Source organism: Herpailurus yagouaroundi, unplaced genomic scaffold, assembly GCF_014898765.1.
Source record: "Herpailurus yagouaroundi ecotype Mexico unplaced genomic scaffold, PumYag 196, whole genome shotgun sequence".
Classification (NCBI taxonomy): Eukaryota; Metazoa; Chordata; class Mammalia; order Carnivora; family Felidae; genus Herpailurus; species Herpailurus yagouaroundi.
In genome coordinates, this window is record NW_024412427.1 from 16341792 (window position 1) to 16367290 (window position 25499).

A 25499-nucleotide genomic window follows, 5' to 3' on the forward strand; every position below is an offset into this window, starting at 1 on the left:
TGCAGGGCGCCTGGGTGGCGCAGTCGGTTAAGCGTCCGACTTCAGCCAGGTCACGATCTCACGGTCCGTGAGTTCTAGCCCCACGTCGGGCTCTGGGCTGATGGCGCAGAGCCTGGAGCCTGTTTCCGATTCTGTGTCTCCCTCTCTCTCTCCGTCCCTCCCCCGTTCATGCTCTATCTCTCTCTGTCCCAAAAATAAATAAAGGTTGAAAAAAGAAAATTAAAAAAAATAAATAAATAAAAATAAAAAGTATTTGCATCATAATGGGTTTGCTAAGCGAAGTATGTCATATGCAGATGAATTAAATTACCAGCTTTTCTGCACTGGTCTCTGGGATGGGGTGCTTTTGAACAGCAGTGGCTGGTGTTTTAATTGTCAAAACAGAAAGGAATAAAAAGAGAGGAAGGGAGGCAGGCAGCTTTGCTTCCTTTCTTATGAAGTCTAAGAAACTGGTTGTTTTTTCATGTGTATTTTTTTTTTAATGTATCCCTCATTATTTAGTAGTACTAGCTTTTTTTCTGATTATGGTAAAATATACTTCCTATCAAATTTGCCATTCTAACTGTGTTCAGTGGAATTAAGACATTGTTGTGCAACCATCACCACCATCCATCTCCAGAAGTTTTTAATCATCCCAAACTGAAACATCCCAAATTAAACACTAACTCCTCGGGGCACCTGGGTGGCTCAGTCGGTTGAGTGTCCAACTTCGGCTCAGGTCATGATCTCACAGTTCGTGGGTTCAAGCCCCGCATCAGGCTCTGTGCTGACCGCTTGCTCAGAGCCTGGAGCCTGCTTCAGATTCCGTGTTTCCTTCTCTCTCTGCCCCTCCCCCGCTCACCTTTGTCTCACTCTGTTTCTCAAAAATAAATAAATGTAAAAAAAAATTTTTTTAAACAAAAACCGCTAACTCCCTGTTTCTCCCTTCCCCCAGCCCCTGGTAACCACTACTATATTTTCTGTCTCTATAAATTTGTCTATTGTAGATACCTAATTTAAGTGGAATCACAATAATACTTTTCCTTTTGTAACCAGCTTTTCTTTTAAAACATTCATACTGGTGTTAATTTGGGTGGTTTGTGTAATATATAGTAATGCATTAAGTGCAGTTCAGGTGTTATCTTTTAAGTACATCTTCACCATGAAGTCCCTGGCCACTAGTACACTCTCCAGCTGTTATTTAGTCTTCACTAATTTTACATAACAATTTTATTAGTTTTGTTCTAGAGAAAACCAACTCTGAGACAGATTTGCATGCAGCAAGTTTACTGGAGAGTACTTTCTCTCTCTGGCACCTGTGAAGCAGTAAAGGCAGTAGTATTGAGTAGAGACAGGACATGAGATGCCACAAGAGCAAAGGTAGGAAAGGCCTCAAATCCTGCAGGGAGCTTGGGAGCTGGAATGGGGTTGTAAGAGCTTTTCCCTGGGCCAGGCTACTCTCTCTCTCTCTTTTTTTTTAATGTTTATTTTTGAGAGAGAGAGAGAGAGAGACAAGAGCGTGAGCGGGGGAGAGGCAGAGAGAGAGGGAGACACAGAATCCAAAGCAGGCTCCAGGCTCTGAGGTGTCAGCACAGAGCCCGATGCAGGGCTTGAACTCACGAAACGTGAGATCATGCCTTGAGCTGAAGTTAGAGGCTTAACCGACTGAGCCACCCAGGCACCCCAGGGCCAGGCTACTCTTGTAGGCCAAGGGCAGTTCCTGTGAAAGCCCTTGACTAAGAATTGTTAGCCACTAACCCTCCTAGCAGCTAGGAGAATGGGTTCTTTGGTCTTGAAGGGGAATCTATAACATCTACTGTTCTCAGGAAGTTTGAGCAGGTGGTGATGCATATTCTCATTCATCTATTTAGAGATTTTCTTGTGTGAGAAAATGCTATTGAATGATCTTGATATATAAAGGCTAGGGAGTGAGTGGCATAGTGGAATGTTCAGAGAAGCAGTGTATGCTGGTTAAAAGCCTGGGCTCTGGAGCTAGACCATCTGGGTTTGTGTGTTGACTCTTAACCACTTACTAGCAGGGTGGGATAGTTGTCTAACTTTCCTGTGACTCTTTCTGCCATTTGCAAAATCAGATAGGAACACAGTGTCTTTCATAGGGTTGTTTTGGAGAATGAAGTAACACATATAAAGTACTTGACCTAGTGCTGGGTCAACACAGCAGTTGCTCAGCAAGTGCTGGCTATCACATTGCTACTCCTACTATTCTGTTATTGTTACAGTTGATGGGAGATTAAGGAGGTCAGGAATCTCAGTTGGTCAATCAGGACTCACAGAAACAGGGGCAATCGTAGGCCTCCTGGAGGCTGGTGTGTGCACAGATCCCAAGGCAGGATCATCTTGCAACGGTACCACTACAACGGTAGACATTTAGCTGTTCCTCTGCCCTGTACCTTTTAAACAAGGTTCTGCATAAACGCATCTCCTCCTACCTTTTATTTTAATAGTTTTTTTTAATAATAGGATTTTTACATAAAGACCTTATCACTGATAATTGTTAAATAGCAAGAACACAAGGTAAAGCTATTGTAATCATACTTTAGATTATTTTAGGTGTAATAGTTTATATAACTGGGGTGTTTTTTTTATATCCAGAAATGGTATCCTCTAAACATTTGTGAAGAAGGAGCCCTTGAACTACAGAGTTCTAGAACCAGACACAGTAAGCATTCTACTGAACCACAGAGGCTCCTTTAAGTTTCTCAGCTCTCATCAGATCACCTGCTCCCCCTGGCTTTCATACTTTGCTAAAGTTGGAATCTAGAAAGGGGTTCACATTCTTGTTTAAAGAAGTATTTTTTTTTTATCATCATAGTAAGTGACATTATTGTGAACTCCATTTATGATGGCTTTCCCTAAGTAATCATATATTCATTCAGTACCTGTTAGATGTGAGGATTCCAGAAAGAAAAAAATATACATTCCGTCTCATGGAAGAAACTCGTGAACACCAAGCATCAGAGCCCACTTGGCTACACACTATTTGGATATACCATGCAAAGTGCTGCCAGGGAGCTTGAAAACATTTGTGCCTGGAGAGTGGGAAGGAGGCATGAGGATGAGCTTTAGGCAGTTTAAATTAATATGGTGACTGAGGAAAATGAAGATGCACCAGGTAGGGTGAAAGAGTAAGTCAGGTGTATGAGGAACTGTGCACCGTTGATGTGCATGAGTTGGGGAGTGGCCAGATCTAGCCTCGGCACAATGGACCCGGTGGTACAGTGGGCCCAAGGGTCAGGGTGTCTCTTGGTGATGGGAAGGAAGGAAATGATGACATAGTCAGATTTTTGTTTTAGAAAGATAACGCCAGAGGCCTTAGGGAAGATAGGTAGGCAATGGAAATTAGTTTCTCAGTAATAATTTGGCCCTAGACAAGATTGGGCTCAGCCCAGTGGTTTGGGCTCTTGAGGCAACCTGATGATTTTTGCTGTTTTTAGAGCCAATAGGAAGGACTTAACATTTTAACTCTGCCTTTGAGAACTGATAAATACTTCTGTCAAAAAGTGTAGAGATGACACAAAATGGACCTCAGGAATTGAGCTAGAGGAGTATGACTTTTACTTCAGTGGTTATTTTTGTAGTTGGCCAAGGTGTGTCTAAGTCTTTAAGTGACTCACCTGTCTACATGCGAACCCTTAGAATAACATGACCCTTTGTTTTCTTGGAAAAGGGAGATAGCAAATAGACGTCTATTGTCCCAGAACATCATTTTAGTATTTTTGAAATTCTGTCTCATAGTCGGAGTCTAAAAAGTGAAATTTTGCTAGAATGGATAGTGGATAGGAGGTGGGGGAGGGCAAGGAATAGACCAATGTGCTTGCCTTGCCTACTACGCCAGCCTGTATCATGCAAGGCCACCTCTCTGGAAGACCTAGACCAGGACATGCCTTAGCATGATATGACAAGTCTATCCAGTTATGGAGGAACTCTAGGAGAATGCCTTGATCCTGAGTCTGTGTCCAAGTCTGAGATTTGATACAGGGAGCTATAAGTTCTCTCCTCTTTTGTTAATAGATCTGAGTCTCCTTCCCTCACAGCAGCGTGGGGATGTCTTTCCTATCTGTATTGTTTTTAACCACATCAAAAACATGGGTGTCGGGGCACTTGGGTGGTTTAGTGGGTTAAGTGTCCCAACTCTTGATTTCGGTTTAGGTCATGATCTCATGATCATGAGATTGAGCCCTGTGTTGGCTCCTCTGTGGGCATGGAGCCTGCTTAAGATTCTCTCTTCCTCTGCCCGTCCCCCGCTCATGTCCATGTGTGTCCAACTCTCTCAAAAAAAACCAAAAACCATGGATATAATTCATATGTCAAAAGGTAAAATCTTGCTTCTGTGACAGAGGACTGTTCTGGCCTAAAAGCATGGAATAAAGTGGTGTTGTCCTGTAGTTTATGAAGAGCCTGGAGAATAGTGTCACTTTGTGGTTTTGCTTTAGAGTGGCAGTTTTTTATGGGCAAGTTAATGTCTGTGCTTAGTCTCCTCACCCATTCAAACAGGGCTAATAATGGTACCTAAGGGTTCTTAGGTTAATTGAGTGATAAAATATGTGCATGGTACTTTGCTCTGTGCCTGCTATAGAAGTGCAAAAATACTCACTGTAATAATTTTTTATTAATTCCTAAGTTATCAGGCTAGCTGAGTCTCTTGTCATGTTGCTTGCAGTGGTTGCATTGGTCATAAACAATACTGCATTGCTTCCTGGTACTTGTTCCATCCATTCATTCATTCATTCAGGACTTGTTCTGACCACCCCACTTTACATCACAGAATGCTTCCTCCATTTCCTCTTTTACCCTGCCTTATTTTTCTTCACAGCACTCATTACTACATGTATTATATATTTCTTTACTTACCTGTTCTTTCTTCCCTACTAGACTGTAAGCTTCATGAGGGTAAGAAATTTTGATTTTATTCATTACTGTACCCTCAAGACCTGCCTGACACAATAAGTCACTCAAATATTTATTGAATGAAAGAATAAATGCTGAGTGCAGGGATATCTCAGTGTGATCTTGAATCCATGCCTTCAAGAAATTTGTAATTTAATGGACATATAGTCAATGACTTTAATTCAGTGTGATTAGTGTTGTAGCAGAGTAGGCACATAGTGTTATGGAAGTACAGGAAGTGAGCCGTTACTCACAAAAGGTGATATTTGATCTGGAATTGTATAAGTGGAGAGGTGGTAATAACATTCTAGATCAGGGTTTGGCAGACTTTTTGTATCAAGGACCAGATAATACATAATTTCAGTTTTGCAATCATACTATCTTGGTCACATCTATTCAACCCTGCCTTAGTAGTGCAAAAGCAATCATAGTGTGTAAATGAATACGGATGTGCTGCAATCAAATTTTATTTATACAAGCTGGCAGTGGGCTACATTTGGGCTGTAGTTTTCCTGTTTTAGACAGAGACTTGCCTGAGCCCAAAATCTGGACTGAGGTTCTCTGCTAGTATATGAACTTTTGGATGCCAAGGCCAAAATGTCTTCCCTTGATATCAGGCACTTTGCAAATGCTGCTTCTTTTAAATGATCCATTAACTGGAAGAGGTGGAGAGTGATAATACGTTTGTATTTCATAAGGCATTCCACAAAGTTTCCAAGAGGTTTTCACACTACTACTAAGTAGGATAATAGGTATTTGAACTCTCAGGTTTGTCTGACCCTAAAGCCTCATGCTCTGGAAATGGCTTTCTTTTGACCTCCTGCTGAGATGAAAATTTGGCTAGATGAATAACTCCAGGTTCAAAGTGCTTCCTAAGAACTTGGTAGACAGGGCACCATTGGCTTTGGCGATGGTATTATAGATGTGAAGTCATACATAAATCTGATTCTTGTTTCTCTATTATAGGGAAACTTTTTTCTTCCGTTGGAAGTTTTTAAGGGTGGCTTCTGGTTAATTGGTTGATTTCAATCCAAAGTTTTAAAAGCTTGGTCAGGATGTATCTAGGTAAATCTTCTTTTTCAGTATTGCCACTCAAACTTGATGATCCCTTTTGGCCTGATAACTGAGCAAACTTTCTTGTATAATTTCTTTCCTTCCTACCTTACTGTTCTCTTCTTTGGGAACTCCTAGATCTGTCCAGTTTGTCTCTTTACTGTCACAGTTTCTATCTCACTCTTACTGCTTTGTGTCTTGGGAACTTCCATGATGTGGTTTTTCACATTACTAATTGGTTTTTCAGTTTCGTGCGTTCTCCTGTTCAGCCTTTCTGTTGTTTCTCCCCCAGTCGTGTTTTAGTTTCTGAGAACTTTCTTAATTTTCAAATTGCTCCTTTCCCTCCCATTTCTTTTGTTGTAGTAAAACATACACATAACAAAATTTACTATCTTAACCATTCCTAAGTGTACAATTCACTGGCATTGAGTTCACTGACACTGTTGCACAATCATCTCCACCATCCATCTCCATAATTCTTTTCATCTTGTAAAATTGAAACTCCATACCCACTAAACTGTAGCTCTCCATTCCCCCCTCCCTCCCGCCCCGGCCCCCCCCCCCCCCGCCATTCTACTTTCTGACTCTGAATTGCACTACGCTAGGTGCAAGTGGAATCATATAGTATTTATTTGTCTTTCTGTGACTGGCTTATTCACTTTGCATGAGGTCTTCACAGTTCATCCATGTTGTAGCATATGTCAGAATTTCCTTCCTTTTTTAAGGCTGAAAATATTCCATTGTGTGTGTATACATCATTTTGCTTGTCTGTTCACTCACCAGTGGCCATGTGGTTGCTTCTGCATGTTAGCTGTTGTGACTAATGCTGCTACAAACATGAGAATACAAATATCTTTTCAAGATCCCGCTTCCAATTTGGGGGGGGGGGGGCATATACCCAGAAGTAGAATTGCTGGATAATATAGTAATTCTATTTTTAATGTTTTGTGGAACCACCATACTGTTTTCAACAGTAGCCGTACCATTTTACATTCCTTCCAGCAGTGCACAGGGCTCCAGTTTCTCCACATTCTGGCCAACACTTGTTATTTTCTGGAGTTGTTTGTTTGTTTGTTTGTTTGTTTGATAGCAGCAGTCCCTGATAGGTGTGAGATTGCTCCTTGTTTTATAGTGGCCTTTAAAAAAAATTGATGCAGTGTGCTGTTGCAATATATTTTTATTTTTTAATATATATTTTTTTAATGTTTATTTATTTTTGAGAGAGAGAAAGAGAGCATGAGTGGGGGAGGGGCAGAGAGAGAGGGAGACACAGAATCTGAAGCAGGCTCCAGGCCCTGAGCCATCAGCACAGAGCCTGACGCAAGACTCAAACGCACGAACCATGAGATCATGACCTGAGCCGGAGTCGAACACTTAACTGACTGTACCGCCTAGGTGCCTTGCAGTATATTTTTAAAGATTATTCCAGTTAAAGAAATACTCTATTTCTTGTATTGTGTCTGTTTCCCAGGACTGCCATCGCTGTCCTTGGTATCTGTGAAGGTCACTTACAGGGCTCTAGTTGAACTTTACCCTGGAGCATTGAGTGGATTAGAATGTGCTCACAGTAGGTATCGCTTCAGGAGGACAAACAGGGACGTATCCTAAACTAGGGGTTCAGTCATGGTTTTAGGAAGTTGGACGCAGTTCTCCTGTAGGTGGAGCTGCCTTCCTTTCTTTTTTCCCCTTCTTAATGTCCTGTGGCCACCTAGAATTACCTCAGGCCCAATCCTTGCCCTTTCTCTGTCATCAGGGCTGACCCAGGAAACTCTCTATGGGCCCAGTGTACCTAGCAGTCATGTGCAATGTAAAAACCCTTTCTGAGTGCCAATTCTAACCAAACCAGAAAAAACCGTTTATGAGGCAATCGGGGATATTTAAACAGTAAGTGAATATTAGATTAGATTAAGGAATTAATGTTGCTTTATAAATAGGATAATGGTATTTTGGATATGTTAAGAATCCTTATCTCTTTGTGTTACATATTGAGATAATTACAGCTGAAATGATAGGTTCAGCTTTGCTTTAAAATAATCCAGTGGGGGAAGGGTGGCGCCTGGGCAACTCAGTCCTTTGAGTCTTGATTTCAGCTCGGGTCATGATCTCATGGTTGTGAGATCAAGCCCCGTGTCAGGTTCCATGCTGAGTGTGCAGCTGCTTAAGATTCTCCCTTTCTCTCTGCCCTTCCCCTACGTGTGCACGTGCTCTCTCGCTCTGTCTCTCTCAAAAAAGAAAAAAAGAATAAAATAAAATAATCCAGTGGAGTGGGTATAGACCAGTGGTTCTCAACTCAGGGTGGATTTCTCCCAGAGGACATTTGGCAATGTCTGCAGATGACTTTGGTCATCACAATTGAGGTTTTCTGCTGGCATCTAGTAGGTAGAGCCTAGGGATGTTGTTAAACATTTTACAGTGCACATGACAGTCCCTCCACAACAGAGAATTATCTGGCCCAAAACGTCAGTAGTGTGAGGTTGAGAAACCCTGGTAGAGATTTAAAAAACTGACATATAGTGATAACGTTGGAAGTAAAGAGATGTGTACATAGGAATTTGCTGTAGTGTTCTCTTTATATAAGTTTGAAAGTTTTCCATAATACGAAGTTTAAAAATATATGTGCAACTTATATTAAAAAAAAAAAAAAAAAGCCATCAGCACTCTCTGACCGAACTTCCACTCTATATAGAGTGCTGTTTTCCCAGCTAAGTCTGAATGGGGCACACAGCTTGTTACCCAGCCTGTGGGTGTACGGGCCCTGCATTGACAAACCTTTGGTTAAATACCATCCTGCTACCCCAAGGCCTACATTCATCCACGGGTAGGCCTGGTTGACACTAAGCTTGGGGTGTTTCCAGGCCCAGACTTGTTGAGCTAGTACTTAACCTTTCAACTGGAGGCTCTTCGGCTCTGATTGGCTCTCCAGTAGTCTGTTGTCTTCTGCAGATCCCTGTTTCAGGTCTACTAATGCCACTCTTTGTTGCCTTCCAGATATGCTTTTGATTCATTAGTATTTTTATATTTCTTCTATCATTTCAATGTACTTTTGGGAAGAGAAAGAAGTAAGATTATGGATTCAGTTCACTCTCTTGAGCCAGATGTCTCTAATTACCTTCTTTTTATGCGTGGTGGACAACCCTTTGTGATTGACATTTAACAAAGCCATATTTAGTGATAAGTCATTAATCTAGTATTTGTTTAGTGCCAAATGTATGTGAAATTCTGTCTGGGTTTTACGTATGTGGTGAGAAACAAAGCAGGTATGTAATTCTTGCCCTTGTGGAATTTATGGTGTAAAGGACTGACACTCATTAATCAACTACGCTCAAATAAGTATATAACTACAAAGTGTGGGAAGTATTATCAAGAGCAGTAACAGAATGCTTTGTGAGAATAACAAGGAAGATAGTAGCCAATACTGACTGAATACATACCGTGCGTACCTGGTTACTGCGCCAAGAACTTTACATGGATGATCTCATTTAATCTGCAGATAACTTATTTTAGAGATAAGGAAACTAAGACTTCAGATCCTAATTTAGTTTTAGGAAGTCAAGAGAGACCTCTCTGGGAAAAGTAACACTTAAAATGAGAACTGAATGACTAGGAGGTAGCCAAGCAAAGAACGGAGGGAGGCTATGTAAAGCAGGAAGGAATAACATATTTGAAGGCCTAAGGAAGGAATGAACTCAGCATGAAGGGTGTTAGAGGCAGAAGTGGAGTGAGCAAGCAAAGTGTAGCAGGGGATAGGGTGGGCAGGGGCGAGCGGGGGAGGTTGTTCTAGGCCAGGGTAAGGGAGTTAGATTTCCTTCTAAAGGCTTGGGAAACTATCAAAAGGTTTTATAAGAGAAGAAGATGGTCTGACTCGCTTTCTTAGAGACCACTCTGCCTGCTTTGGGGAGAATGGATTGGCAGTGGACAGAGGCTTACTGTGGTCCAGAGGAGAGAGGATGGGGATTGAAACTACAGTGATGGCAACAGAATGGAAATAGGCAGACAAATTTGAGGCATTGATTTTAGCCCTAAAACATATTACTTGTAGCTGGGTTGGATATAGATAATAAGCAAGAGGAAGAAATCAAGGGGATATCCACGTTTCTTGAGCAGCAGGGTGCATGGTAGTGCTGACTACTGAATGGTGAGGGAAAGGTTTTAGACACGGAAGGTTTCACTGCCTGTGAAATTTAAGTGGAGGTGGCATATAGGCCCAGAAGAGAGGTCTGACCAACCAGTGCAAATGTGGGTGCTGCTAGCTTATCATTTGTGCTTATAGCCATCTGTCTGATCAGATTGGCTCGATAGAGGTCAGGAAAGAGTGCCAGCGTGTGCCTGGGTGGCTCAGTCAGTTATGCCTCTGACTTCCACTCAGGTCATCATCTCATCGTTTGTAAGTTCAAGCTCCACATCGGACTCTGTGCTATCAGCACAGAGCCTGCTTGGGATCCTCTGTCTCCCTCTGTTTCTGCCCCTCCCCTGTTCACACTCTCCCTCTCTCAAAAATAAATAAGCATTTAAAAAATTAAAAGAATTTAAATAAAGAAAAAGAAAAGAGGCCAGGGACGGAGCCCTGAGGAAGTCAGACACTTTGAGACCTGTTGTTGAAAGAGGAACAGCTAGTAAGGTTAAAATGAGGTGGAGCAGCCAAGAGGTAGAAAATCAGAGGAGTGCTTTGTTGTGGGAACCAAGAGTTGAAAGTTCTTCAAAAAGGAGGGAGTACGTAGCCGGTTTGAATGCTCATTTCATATGAGAGTCACATACCAGGGTGTGTTTGAAAATTGCCATCAACAAAGAAGCATGGTATACCTCCCATCTCTTTTTTTTTTTAATTTTTTTTTTTTAACATTTATTTATTTTTGAGACAGAGAGAGACAGAGCATGAACAGGGGAGGGTCAGAGAGAGGGAGACACAGAATCCGAAACAGGCTCCAGGCTCTGAGCTGTCAACACAGAGCCCAACGCGGGGCTCGAACTCACGGACCGCGAGATCATGACCTGAGCTGAAGTCGGCCGCTTAACCAACTGAGCCACCCAGGCGCCCCCTTCCCATCTCTTTTAAAAAACCTTTCCATCCCACATCTCCCTCCAGCTGCTGTTCCTTCTCTCTGCACCTCTTTATGGTCAAAGTCCTCACCTTAGGAAGAGGTAGTATCTCACTCTCTTCTCTTTCCATCTTTATTTCACTCCCTTTCGGCTTTCTCACCGACTACTCAACTGAGACCACTCTTTGAAAGGTCACCAATAGGGGTGCCTGGGTGGCTCAGTTGGTTGAGCGACCGACTTCGGCTCAGGTCATGATCTCACAGTTTGAGAGTTCAAGCCCCGCGTCGGGCTCTGTGCTGACAGCTCGGAGCCTGGAGCCTGCTTCGGATTCTGTCTCTCCCCCTCTTTACCCCTCCCCTGCTCATGCTCTATGTCTCTCTGTCTCTCAATAATAAACGTTAAAAAAAAAAAAAGTCACCAATAGCTGCTGTCTTGTCATATCTTGTTTCACTTCTCTGTGAAACTCACCTACTTAAAATCTATTGACAGTATCTGAGTTGATTACTCCCTCCTTGAAACACTCTTTTCTTGGCTTTTATGATGCCATATTCTGCCAGATTACTTCCCATCTCATGACTGCTGCTTATGAGTCAGTTTAGCTAGCTGATCTTTTAAAAGAATGTAAATCCAGTTATATTTCTTCCCTTTTCAGAGCCCTCCAATCACATAGCGCTTCTCATCACATTCAAAATTAAATCCACACTGCTTACCATGGCCTACAAAGCCCCAAGTCTTCTGGCTCCTGCCCACCTCTGCAGTCACATCCTGTACTAAAACTGGCCTTTGTGCTGTTTCTTGAACCTGCCAAGTTGCTAAGGGAGATTATGCTTGCTGTTCTCTGTACCTAGAAAGCTCCTTGTGCAGATCTTCGATGGTTTACTTCTTCACATTATTTAGACGTCTGCTCAGTGTAAGCACTATAGACCTTCCCAGACTACTCTAAAATAACGCCCTCTAGCCCATCAGTCTCTCCCTTTACTCTTCTTCATAACACTTGTCCTTGTCTGAAATTGTATGTTTACTTGTTTGTCAATTAATATGCCCTTACTTCCCCCAGATTGTAGGCTCTCAGTCACTTGTCTGCTTGATGACTTCTCTGTTCTCAGAGTCTGGAACAGTGCCCCGCTACAGTTACTGATCAAGAAGACAAGTCTTTGGGTCACCTGGGTGGCTCAGTCCAACTTCAGCTCCAACTTCAGCTCAGGTCATGATCTTGCAGTTTGCGAATTCAAGCCCCGAGTCGGGCTCTGTGCTGACAGCTCAGCCTGGAGCCTGCTTCAGATTTTGTGTCTCCCTCTCTCTCTGCCCCCTCCCCCACTCATGCTCTGTCTCTGTCTGTCTGTCTGTCTCAATAAAAAATAAAAGTTAAAAAAAGTTAAAAAAAAAAAAAAAGTAAGACAAGTCTTTGAGGTGACAATAATGGATGTAATCCAGACCATATGTGACAGGATTGACCTTTGCATGGGAGGAACACGCCCTCCCTTTTAGCGAAACGGAAATGGTGAAGTTAGTTACAAACACAGACTAGTTGTATGGTTCGTGGTGGGGGTGTGGGCCTGGAGGAGGATGAGTCGGCACCTGGTTAGCTGCCATGAGAAAGGAGGCTAAGTATTGGGTGGATAGGAAGCCAGGCCCTTTGGAATGAAGGGAGGAGTTGTTCTGTCTCTGAGCCAGATGTTGCTGTAGTTGAGCTCCTGGTAAAAGGTAGCCATGCAAAGAGGTACAAAAGAGTACCCGGCATTTTTAGATACGTAGTGCTTAAGGATCTAATGTCCCTTGCTTTAATCAGGAACATTATTCTTTATGCCAGGAAACCATTTGAGTTTACAATAGGAAAATTGCCCTTTTACCTTCCTCTCCTATCTTCCTCTAGATGGAGCCCATTGAGACTAGGACAGAGTGCACTGATGGCCCTACACACCTAGCTTGCCATCAGGATTGACATGTTCGTGCTTTCAAATATTTGAGGGTTTTTTGGTTTTGTTTCTTGTGTGTGTGTGCGCACGCGTGCACGCACGCATGCGCTACGCGCTGTTTTAGACTATAACAATGAAAGAAACAGAGTCTCTGCCTTATAGGGCTTTTATTCTAATGCAGGGAGCCAGTAAACAAATGTCCAAATCAGAGATGGGATGGGCGTGTCACTCTGGGTCCTCACCCTACCTTTTGCCTCGCCTTCCACCCACGCTGGCCCTGGGGTGGCAGTGGAACATGTTCTGTCTCTCACTCACTATCCATGGCCTGCCATCTACAGAAGCATTGAGTGAGCTCTCCATTGCATACGATGGTAATGACGTATTCTCTCCATTTCAGATGAGACGCCAATTATTGCAGTGATGGTAGCCCTGTCCTCTCTGCTCGTGATCGTGTTTATTATCATAGTTCTGTACATGTTAAGGTGAGCATGCTAAAGCTTCTACGTTCTCTTGGACTCTGTTTCAATACCCCAGGGTCTCAGTATGCCCACACAGTCCAGAAGATAGTGAGATAAGAACAGTGAATAGGATAGAGGGGACTGCCTTGTGATACTAAAATTAAAATTCTACATAGTAATGGTTTAAAAACTCTACATAGTCTTCCTCAAGACCCAGCCCCTCCGCTTTGCTTCCATCTGCCCAAATCCAGTCCCCAGCTCCAGTTTAACCTAAAGCCCAGGATGGTGGTTTGAGGTTGAGGGAAAAGATATAATCTGTGTCATTGCTGTTAGGTGGGTTAAGATCCTCAGATCTAACCCTACTGTAGCAACCCCTAAAAGTACCTGAATGGAGAAGGTGCGCTGACTAGAGACCTATATTTCTAGTTGGGGGTTTGGGGGCACACGTAAGATCTAGGATCCCTGACCCTGGTGTGCTGAACTGAACTGCGTGAATTACAGAGTTCCCCCTTCTGACTTTCTTCAGGGTCCTCTAGATATTGTTCCTCAAACAGGAAGGAAAAGCAAGCAAGGGGAAGCCAGGGGAGAGAAGAGAGAGATGCATTTGTCCTCTTCCTGCTAAAGTTACTGCCCTGGCTAATTGGGATTAACTCTGCCCTTATCTTTGGCTTAAGCTGCTCTGTGCTCCCTCTGTTCTTTTGCAGGGATAAAGAGAAGGGAACCTTACACACCCCTACAATTTGTCATGTGTCTCCACCATTCTGCAGGAGACTTGTAGCCAGACCTGTGCCCACCCAGTCTGAAGCTCCGGGCTTCTCCCTGATTGCACCGGGGAAATACCAGCATTTTAGCTTAATAGGGATATTCTTATCTCCCCTCCACTGTATTCTACTCACTTACCCCTTCTCCACCTGGTGCGGCTGTCATCTCCAGTGAGTCCTGGAACTGGAGCCACACAGAGGAGCCATACAAGCCAGAATATACTGTTATGGCACCTGGGTTGGATTCTAGTGTGCTGAGGATGAGCAGGAACATCCTGAGGCACTCGATCACCCTGTAATGGAGCTGCCTCAGCATGTGCAGGACCTGTCTCTAAAAGAACATGTTTATTTGGTAAAGGAGATTTAGGATGCTGAATTGATACATGGAAACATAAAGCTAGTGATTGGTCTCTCCTGACTCTATGCTTGCTTTTTCACTATGAACATTTTCTCATTAGGTTTAAGAAATACAAGCAAGCTGGGAGCCATTCCAATTCTTTCCGTTTATCCAATGGCCGCACTGAGGATGTGGGTAAGGCCCCCCTTAATGACATGGGGAACCTTCGTGGAGAAGAAAATCAAGAAATTAGGGGTTTCCCATCCTAAAAAGGCAGGGAGGGGGAAGACTTGAAGAAAGCAGTCCTGGTTTTTGGAGGCCTGGTGCATGAGATAGAACACCCAGTTTAGTCTCCAGAGAAGGGCTGGGTCTCCAGAGCACCTGACCAACCTTCCCCCTTGTATACTGCAGAACCCCAGAGTGTGCCACTTCTGGCCAGGTCTCCAAGCACCAACAGGAAGTATCCACCCCTACCCGTGGACAAGCTGGAAGAGGAGATTAACCGGAGAATGGCTGATGACAATAAGCTCTTCAGAGAAGAATTCAATGTGAGTTCTTTGCTGAGGTTGGTGTGTCAGCAGGGAGGAAGGCAGACCGAAGGTCAGGCCTTTTGAGTCACGGGGTAGAAAACAGGTTTCTAACGGGTTAAGAGGTGAGAAATTTTCTACCAGGTTCATCTGACTCCTTTCCTATGTGATCATAGACAGGAAATGAAATAAGATTTGCCTCACCTCTCTCATCTACCCATCCATCCATCCATCATCGCATCTGTTACTTTGTTTGTTTAATAAATACTTACCAAGCATCTAATATGTGTGAGGCACCAAGGATTTGCTGGGGAGCAAAAACAGATCCAGTCCCTGCACTCAGGGAACTCACTGTCCAGTAGGAAAACCCCCATAAATAAGAACAAAAATATATAAATTCAGACAGTAATATAAGACATGAAGGACTGGTGCATAGTTGTAGGAGCCTATATTAAGAGGTGGCCTTTTAGAGTCTGGAACACGGGTCGCAGAGTGTCTTAAGCAATAGACAATAGGAATAAATCAGTATAGAAATGAAGACCATGAAAGACTGCTGAGCACAGGCCTCATTTGGGGTATTTAGATTTGTACTTTTTTTTTGTAACTCCCTTAAGGAAGCTGAACATGTTTGGGGATCTACCAGTTGATATTCCCAGCCACCAGTTCTGATTCCAGTTCAGAACTTCCTTGAAGAAATTATGTTTTAATTGAGACCTAATCATAGGCGAGGGCATTGGTAAAAGTGGTGTGGGAAATATTCCAGGCACTGGAAATAGCAGGAGCCAAGCTATCACTAGTAAGGGTGGGTAAGGGAAGAGCGCATCCAAAAAATAAAGAAGGGCTGTGTGTGACTAAAGGGCAGAGACTTGGGGAAGTGGTAAGATATGAAACTGTGTAAGGCAACTGGGCCAGGCTGTAGATGTTGTGGATTGTGATGAGAGAAGAGAAAGCCATGGACCAACCAGATTTATATTTTGAGAAGAATCATTCTGGCAGCTAAATAGAGAAGAGCCCATAGGGAGACCAGAATGGATGCAGGGAGTACAGTTAGGGGCTGCAGCAGTTGTTAAGAGCCGAGGTGCTGATAGGTTGACGAAAGGTGGTAATGATTAGAGAGAGGGGGATGGACAGAGAGGAACAGTTCCAGAGTTGGCTAATTCATCAACTGGGGCATTGTTAAACTCTCAGTCTCCTTCACATCTTCCCACTCAGCCATGTGTCAGCTTTGTCTTTTAGGCTGACTCCCCTCATGTTGCCAAAATGTCTTCCTCAGTTCTAAGTGCCACATGGAGGTATAACAAGGTCCAGTGGGAAAAGGATGACTGTTTCTTCCTGTGTGTCTCCTTTTATCAGTGAAGAAAACTTTCCCAAGAGCTTCTGAAGACTTCCCTTGTCACATGCTCTTTCTTAAATCAGTCACAAGCAAGGGAGAATTAGGCTTACTGCAGCTGACTGAGATCAGTCCACATTTTTCCTGTGTCGTGTCAGGGTTAGGCAGACAAGCCCACAGAATGGAAGCCATAGTAGCAAGGGGGAAGAGAGGAATGGCTATTGGGTGGGTGGGGTCACCACTCATATCTGTTTTATCACTGAAGGGCTTAGAGGAGTGGAGAGTGATGTGAGCAGCTTTGCACTCTGAGAAAATCATTAGCAATGATGTGGAGAATAGATAGGAAAGAGGCAAGAGTTAAAGCAGGAGCCCATTCACCGGGCAAGAGTTAATGGAGTAACTTGGACTCTTTTTTGGCTATTGGAAAAATGGCATTGTGCAGTGCTCATTATTGATTAGGAACATTTACCTCATCCCCGAAGATAGCACCCAGTCTGAATACCATAGCTAGGTCCCAAATAGGCACTCTACTGTTTCATAATCTATAGAGCCCACTGCTTCTAGGTAATAGGGTTTGTGACCTCATGGCCAAATGTCTTTTTCTGTGAAATGAGTTTTTTGTTTGGAGGAATATTGCCTGAGATAAAACATTCCAGTAAATCCCTGGATGGAGGTGGTATTCCTAGAGGCGTAGTAGGCAGATTTAAACAGATACTGTGGTGAGAGCCAATTGCCATGCTACCATGGCCACTGTGTTCATGGGTTCATCGGGCTAGCACCGCAGGTAGTGGAGGAAAGGGCCGAGCAACATCTCTTGGGTTTTTAACGGTGAATGCTATCTGGTGAGCATACAGGTGAAGCATAAATATTTCCTGTCTTTCTTGTTCCAGTTGTCCACCACCCAGGGATCGGCTTAGATCCTGACCTCCAGTGAGGTAGTGTGATACCTTGCTTGAAGTTCTGTTTCCTGGAAGGATTTCTCTTCTGTACTCATTCAGAACATCCCTTAAGTAGATTATCCCGTATTAGTCCACTTCCAGAATGGGCCAGTATGTCTCACAGAGCCATTTGTGCACTAGGCTGGACTTTTTTCTTCTGTTAACTATTGATATCATTGGGAAGTTAGGTGTGTCTAGAGTGGCTAGGTGGCAGGTGTTCTGTGCACATCACTTCCATCTGGTGGTAGAATTTTGTTGGACATGTTTAAATTTGTGGCTTATTAAGTCATATACTACTTAGCTGATAATGGGCAGCTGAAGTGACTTGAATATCTAGTTACCCATGGTCAGGCTTATCGTCTCTACCAGAGCCCAGTGCTAAGCTAGCAACCCAGCTAAACTTGCTGACAGGATCATGGTTTTGTCCCCAAATCCTAAACTTTTTCATTATGATTTTTCTGCTCAGCCTTAAGCACAGACAATTAGGGCCCCGCAGAATCAACCAGAACCAATTTCTTTGTGGCCTGGGTTAGCTAGAGAGCCTTCTCTCTTTTCATATCACTCAATAAATGAATCAGAACAGGATACCAGCATGCCTGTGGTATAGGCTGTCTTCAAAATCTAAAATGGCTCAGCATGCATCAGTCCTTCCTAAGGAGGGAGGGGGATGGGCAAGGAGCAGCAACTTGTCCTATATGTTGGAGGGGATATCCTGACATGCCACAGGTCTTTGACTTCCAGAAAATTTGGCACAAGTGGCAGGCCATATTTTTTATGTCCAGCCTGAACAGCTAAGGTACATAATTCCTTCAAGTCCCGTGAGCTTGATGTCATCAGCATAGTTGTCAGGGTGATGCCCTGTGAAACAGACAAAATCCTCACGAACCAGATCACATCAGAGAGAGGTCAAGATGATTAATCCCTGAGGCTGCTCCTGCCATGAGAATGGGAAGTGCTTCAGGTAGTCTTTGTGCACACGGTAGAGGACAAAACAGCTATTAGTCACTAGCTGTATTCCAGCAGTTACGCTAATTTGTGGAAAGGAGAGTGCATCTGGAAAAGCACCTGTAAATCGGCACCTCTACACGATTCGTATATTATAATCTGACATCCTTAAACACTGCCAGTCTTTTATGCTAGTTTATTTTGTAGTTTGCATGTGGGGAGGTGGTAATAGGAAGCATCAGAATAGCTAATACTAGTAGTTAACTGAGCACTCGCTTCATGCCATCACTAAACTCACACATGGAGATGTAGTATCTCATTTTCCTGCAACTTATAATCTTCTGTAGCAGTTCAGACCTCTGTAACTCACCTAGAGACTTAGCCTTTTGGCAAAGCTTGCATTTGCTCTTGCTATTTTAATGGTCCTCCTTATCCATTGGATTAAGAGACCAGTGTGGGTATTCTATCACTTTCTCTAGATAGCTGTTCCAACCATACATTGGGAAAAATACGTAGTTCCTAATGTAAGTGCAGTTTGGGCCAAAACTCTTTCCATCTCCCGGCCTGCAAAGGGTCCATTCTAACTAGCATAAAATAGTGACATTCTGGGTTCCCAGGAATTAGTTAGCTCAAGGCCAGAACCTAATAGATCCCAAACAGTGTATTTCTCTTTACCCCGGGGAGCTACCATGGTAGGTGGCTGTAGATTCTTAAGGGAAGATGAAGAGGAAGTTCATGGTATATGAGTGTTGATGTTATGGGGCAGAGTTCTTCCTTTCATATGCCTAACACTGAAGGGTTCTGGATCGTGAACTGACCCAGGCCAGGAGTTGGATGCAAAGGAGCCCTTTCTGTACCTTAGTGCTCTAGGCAGTCCCCCTTCACTGACCTAGGCTAGCTGCCTCCCATTTTTATTATTAGGAGCCTCACAATGGTTTATCCACAACTAGAGATGTCAGAGCCCTGGTGATTATGGCCTCTGAGGCTCCTTCCATCCCACTAATGTCACGAGTCTCATTTTGAAGCCAGTCCCTTCCACCAGCATCTCACTCTGGTAAAGACTGGAAAGCACTTCTGAAAGATTCCAGTGCTTTCCATACACACGTGCACTCTCTGGGAAGGCAAATGTTATCCTATCAGGGACACAGTGAAGGTGTCACTCAGAAGGTTGAGCCTCTGGGAGCCCCTGTAGCACTGATATCCCACACTTTGTGCCAAAGGCTTTCTGGCTTTTCATTGTTACTTAGCTGGATTTAGCATGCGGTCCAGGTTTCCACTGGCCAACCTAGCCTGCCATTTTGTGGCCAGTCTCCTGAGCTGTTACACTACCTGCAGAAGTTCACTTAACCATATTATAATTTGAAATTAGAAATTTGGCCTTATCCAAGAATGATACTCTTCCCTCCTTGGTCTGAAATCTCTAAAATCTGTATCAACAACTGTTCCTATGTGATTTTTGATGATCCAACTCCATGAATTCCTGCAGTTTCCTCTAAGTATTAGCTCTTTTCTTTTCTTTTTATTTATGTATTTTAACCTCCAAATTGTGTTGTGCTTGTATCCTGGCTATCCATGAGCGATGAGAGCTGAGTTATGGGGCAGTTTTCTTCCTCATAAAAGTAGGGTGCAGTGGAGAGCATAATAAAGATTTTTAGAAGTTGGCTTTCTCCCAACTCCTCTGTTTCGGCATCATTTTCACTGTCTCACTCAAGGCCCTGTCTTTCACGTGAGCCACCCAGGAAAGACGTAAATTCCATTAGCATTAACATTCAGCAATCAGCAAAATACTGAAATCTTAACATTTGGTTCACCAAAATGCATGGCACAGTCGTAGAAAGGCCCTAAGTTTTGTGCTGTCTTTGGACATAAACATTTGATGTTGGAGCTGGGCTTTTTCTTATTATCTAATAGTGTCGGAAGTTACCCCACACCTTGGTTTTAATGTTTCTCGTTTCCTTTTAATTGGGATTCTTCCACATCTTTACCACCAGTGAGAAAATATCCCAGGCGATTGCAAGCAGTAACTGAAGTCGGGAACTATGGGCGACTTGCTCTTTCTCATCCTGTAACTTGGTTGACATTTCCTTTCCCTTCATCTGAACCCAGTGATCAGGGGTACATCGCCCTCATTTCCCCCCTCGGTCTCTCCACCACTGCCCTGTCTAATACTAAACTGCTAAGTCAGTTAAGGTTTTTTGTTTAAAAACAGAAGTCAACTCAACCAAATTAAGCAACAACAAAAACCCAAAGCATTAATTGGGAAGCATCAAGCTGGGGAAGCTGGCAGAATCAAAAGCTGATGTGGACTACTAGCCCTGGGGCAGAACAAGCCCTATCCTGGTGGCTCTGGGGCTCTCTAGGGAAGCCTCTGCTCCTTTCTTGGTATCACAGTCCTGAGAATCTGGTCTGGCACAGTGCAGCTCAGGTGTGACTGTGCCCACATCAGTCAGCCCAGGCTGGAAAGAGAAGGAGTAACACATAGGGCAAACATACCAGCTTGTGTCTACTGTCAGAATAATATGATCATGGGGTGAGAAAGGCCTTTTTAAGCAAAACACAAGATTCAGAATCCACAGTGGAATAGATTGAAAGATAATAAATATATTAAAATATTAAATGTTCCTATGAAAAATGATGTCATAAAGTGGCCAACTGTGAGAAACGGTTTGCCGCAGGTAGAGAATTTTTCATAATACATAAAGAGCTTCTATAAACCTGTGAGAAAAAAGTAAACAGTGCAGTAGAAAAGTCAATAGTTCATAGAAAGAAACCAAATGGTCTATAGACATATGAAAAGCTCAACTACATATAGTAGTCAAGGAAATCCAGATTAAAACTAACCATTATTTTGGGCCTGTTAGATTTGAAAATTTAAGAAGATTGATGAAGTATGGGCAAAGGTATTGGGATACAGAAACTCTTATGCACGGGTAGAGCGAGTTTAAATTGGGATAGCAGTGGAGGATGATTTGGCAATATCAATCAAATTTTAAATGTTTATACTATCTGACCTAACTTCTGGGACTCTAACAGAAAACCAAACATGTATTTGTACGAGGTTGTTCATTACAGCATTATTTATAATAGCAAAGAAAATAAAATGAAAAGCAAATATCTGTCAAATAGCAGAATGGCTAAATTATTTCTTGCATCTATTATGAAATTCTAGGAGTGTCTGGCTGGCTCACTTAGTAGGGCATGCGACTCTTGATCTCAGTGTCATGAGTTTAGGCCCCATATTGGGTGTGGAGCTTACTTAAAATAAAGATTAAAAAAAGAGGGGCACCTGGGTGACTCAGTCAGTTGAGTGTCCGACTCTTCTCCTCAGCTCAGGTCGCGATCTCAGGGTCATGAGTTCAAGCCCTGCATCGGGTTCCACGCGGACAACATTGAGCCTGCTTGGGATTCTCTCTCTCTCTCTCTCCTCTCTCAGCTCCTCCCCTGCTCACACGAGTGCATGCATACTCTCCCCCCCGACCCAAAAGAAATAAACTTTTAAAAAAAATAAATAAAATTAAAAATAATAAAAAATAAATGTCTTGACCTAGATTTCTAAGTCATTGTTATGGGAGAAAACACATTGCAGAGGACTATACATGGTATAATCCCATTTTTAAAAAATACTTCTTGGGGCGCCTGGGTGGCGCAGTCGGTTGAGTGTCCGACTTCAACCAGGTCACGATCTCACGGTCCATGAGTTCGAGCCCCGCATCAGGCTCTGGGCTGAAAGCTCAGAGCCTGGAGCCTGTTTCCGATTCTGTGTCTCCCTCTCTCTCTGCCCCTCCCCCATTCATGCTCTGTCTCTCTCTGTCCCAAAAATAAATAAACGTTGAAAAAAAAAATTTTTTTTAAAAATACTTCTTACTTTTTAAAGGTTTTATCTTTTTTTTTTAAGTAGGCTTCACACCCAGCATGGAGCCCAATGTGGGCTTGAACTCATGATCCTGAGATCAAGACTTGAGCTGAGATCAAGAGTCAGATGCCTTACCGACTGAGCCACCAAGGCATCCCCTAAAGATTTTATTTTTTTAAATAATCTCTACACCCAAGATCAAGAGTTACATGTTCTACTGACTGAGCCAGCCATTTGCCCCCAAAAATACTTTTTAAAGTCTGGAAAAATACTGTGAGCTATGAGCAGTGGTTAACTACAAGGAGGGTAGAATATAGGAGAGACATGATAGGGAACTTTCACTTTTTACTGAATTATTTGACTTTTTTTATAAGCATATTCTTTTCATAACATTTTAAAAAGTAGAGTTTTTTAATATGGTAAATGAAACTAATGGAGCTTAGCTTTAGCATAATATCCACTGTACTTTAATGGATACATAACATGTGAAATAAAAGTTGATGTCCCAGCTTGAACTGTGCCCAGGAGTCTTGTGATCCAGTCTCTTTGGAAAGGAATATCACCAAATGGGAAATTGTTGTGGAGAAAAATTGGACCATGGAGGTGAACAGCTGAAGGGATAATAAGCATAGGACATGACAGCTGTTTTCAGATATTTGAGGCTAAAAGGAGAGTGTGTAGCATTTCTATGAAACCCAACAACGGCTGAAAGTTCTAGGCGATGGCCTTCGTCCTAGAGGTATAAGCTGGACGTTTTAAATTGACCAGCATTTGTCTTAGAAGCATTGAATTTACCTAAAAGAAACACTCTGAAAAGCCATTTATTGAGGTCCCTAAAGCATGTTCAAGGCTTAAAAGAAAAAGACAAAATTTAGTTAGCTTCTGAGAGGAAAAGTGACAGAGAAGAGAGAGAAGAGTGGAGACAGTGAGATGGTCTGGATCTGCCATGTCACATTGCAAGCAGGATGTGACACCCTCCCTGCTCCAACTCAGGACTCTACATCCTTATAGAGACAGCTTAACTCTTGGACTTCCAAGTAGAGAAGCATGTGTGTGTGATCTGGCAACAGAACTGTGTGGCATCTGAGTAAGAGGAAGGCAGAATAGCCTGTACATTGACCGAGTTGTCTCTAAATAAATGAATCAGAGTCAGAAACCTATAGGCATCGACAGGAAATGTGTCAGGGGCTTTGGAATTCACAGTCCAGGGAATTGGGGGTTTGGGGTGTCCAAGGGACAGAGAAGGCTCCAGCTGACCTCTGAGTTTTCCACTAGTCAGTGCAAGGTAAATACAAAAGAAATGTGTGTCTGGGTGTTGGGTCCTCCTAACCAGAATTGTTGCAATGAGATGAACTGCCTTAAAAGGAAGTAGATAGCCTGTCGTGTCAGAGTCCTTAGGCACTGATGACTCTTGCTTGGGTGAGAGTGTTTGCAAGGGGATTCAGATTTAGAAGAGAATGAGACCCAGCAACCATCTGGAGATCTTAGGCAGCACAGTGAGGCAAGAAAAAAAATGAAAGGCATTAAGGATTAGAGAAGAAGAAACAAAATATGCGTTTTTTGCAGAAGAGAATAATTGTCCTTGGAGAAATCCAAATACCCATCAGCTAAATTATTAGAATTAATAAGTTATTTTAGCAAGGTTGATAGATACAAAAACAGCATAAAAAAATTAATGAATTTCTACACATAAGCCACAATCAGAAAATCAAATAATTTTTAAAATATGTCATTTACAGTAGCATCCAAAAGGAATAAATTTAACAAAATTTTACAGAATCTTTGGAGAAAATTATAAAAATGTTTGAAGGCATTAAAGAAAAAGCCTAAACAGTGAAGAGTTAAGATCAGTGAATTAGAAGGCTCAATATTGTAAAGATGTCAATTCTCCCCAGACTGATCTATAGATTCAATGCAATTCCCATAAAAATCCCAACAGGTTTTTTGTGGAACTTGACAAGCTGATTCTAAAATTTATATGGAGGAGAAAAGATTCAAGAATAGCCAAGACATTCCTGAAGAAGAAGAACAAGGTGAGGAGACCTGCCTTACCAGATATAAAGAGTTATTACAAAATTAATTAAGATAGTTTTGTATTGGCACTGGGATAGACGGATTGACCACTGGAACAAAATAGAGAGCCCCAAAGCAGATTCATGTATGAGTGGAAACTTATTTATGGCAGAAATACCATGGCAGTTTAAAGGATGGTCTTTACAATGAGTAGTGCTGGGACAATTGAGTAACCCTTTGGAATAAATGAAGTTGAATTCTTGTTTCATACCAAACAAAACATTGGTCCCAGTTGGTGTAGACACTGTAATTTAAAAGACAAAAACAATGAAACATAGAGATAGTAATGGAGGGAAGTATACTTATGAACTCACAGTGAAAAAGGATTTAAGATTTAAAATGTTGATAAAGAGAAAACATTGATAAACTTGACTACATTAAAATGCAAAACTTCTGGGGCGCCTGGGTGGCGCAGTCGGTTAAGCGTCCGACTTCAGCCGGGTCACGATCTCACGGTCCGTGAGTTCAAGCCCCGCGTCAGGCTCTGGGCTGATGGCTCAGAGCCTGGAGCCTGTTTCCGATTCTGTGTCTCCCTCTCTCTCTGCCCCTCCCCAATTCATGCTCTGTCTCTCTCTGTCCCAAAAATAAAATAAAAACGTTGAAAAAAAAATTTTTTTTAAATAAAAAAAAATGCAAAACTTCTGTCCATAAATAGATATGACAAAGAAAACGAAAGCGCAGGCCACAACTTTGTAAAATATGTTTGTAACCCTTGTACTGACAAAGGATGCGTATCTAGAATATATAAAGAACTCCCACAAATAAATAAGAAAATAAATAAGCAATCCAGTCGAAAAGTAGGGGAAACACTTGGAGGGAATCCCGTTGACCAGGAAACTATGGAAAGATGGTGAACCTCATTAATAATCAAGGAAATGCAAATTAAACCTACATTTGCTATATTTAAAGTCTGACAGCAAATGTTGGTGAAGATACAGAAAAACTAAAACACTTCACATTTCTTTTGGGAGTGTAAATTGGTACAACTATCTCGAAAAACAGTTTGGCCTTATCTGGTAAGATTAAAGATGCTCATACCTGAAACTCTTGCACATATGCATGAGGAAACACATACAAATTAGTGCTCAAAGCAGGATTGTTAACTGTAAACAACCCAAATATTCATCAGTAGTAGAATGGATAAATAAATGGTGTGGTCTCAAAATGGAGTGCTACAAAGTAGTTGAAGTGAATGAACTTTGGCTACCTGGAGCAACCTGAGTGAATCTTCAGAATATAATGTTGGGCAAGAGAAAAGGTCACCCCTTGATTATGATTCCATTTTTATTAAAAAAAAAAAAAAAGACTGAACAAAAAAATATAAAATGTTCAAAGATACAGAATGTGTGGGATACAAATAAAGTAAGGTGATGGTAAACACAAA

At 42.4% G+C, this 25499-nt stretch overlaps 1 protein-coding gene across 4 annotated transcripts in view; it reads left to right on the top strand.

Annotated features, from left to right (window-relative positions):
• The window catches only part of PTPRA (protein tyrosine phosphatase receptor type A), a 115948-nt gene that overhangs the window by 49763 nt on the left and 40686 nt on the right, over positions 1-25499 (top strand). For 3 of the 4 annotated variants that reach the window (XM_040447514.1, XM_040447515.1, XM_040447517.1), the window contains 3 exons: positions 13291-13375; positions 14571-14644; positions 14861-14997. In XM_040447514.1, the coding sequence (XP_040303448.1) occupies positions 13291-13375; positions 14571-14644; positions 14861-14997 (296 nt within the window). Of the gene's footprint in view, positions 1-13290; positions 13376-14570; positions 14645-14860; positions 14998-23981; positions 24076-25499 lie in introns of those variants that run through there. The other variant, XM_040447518.1, reaches the window with a different exon arrangement.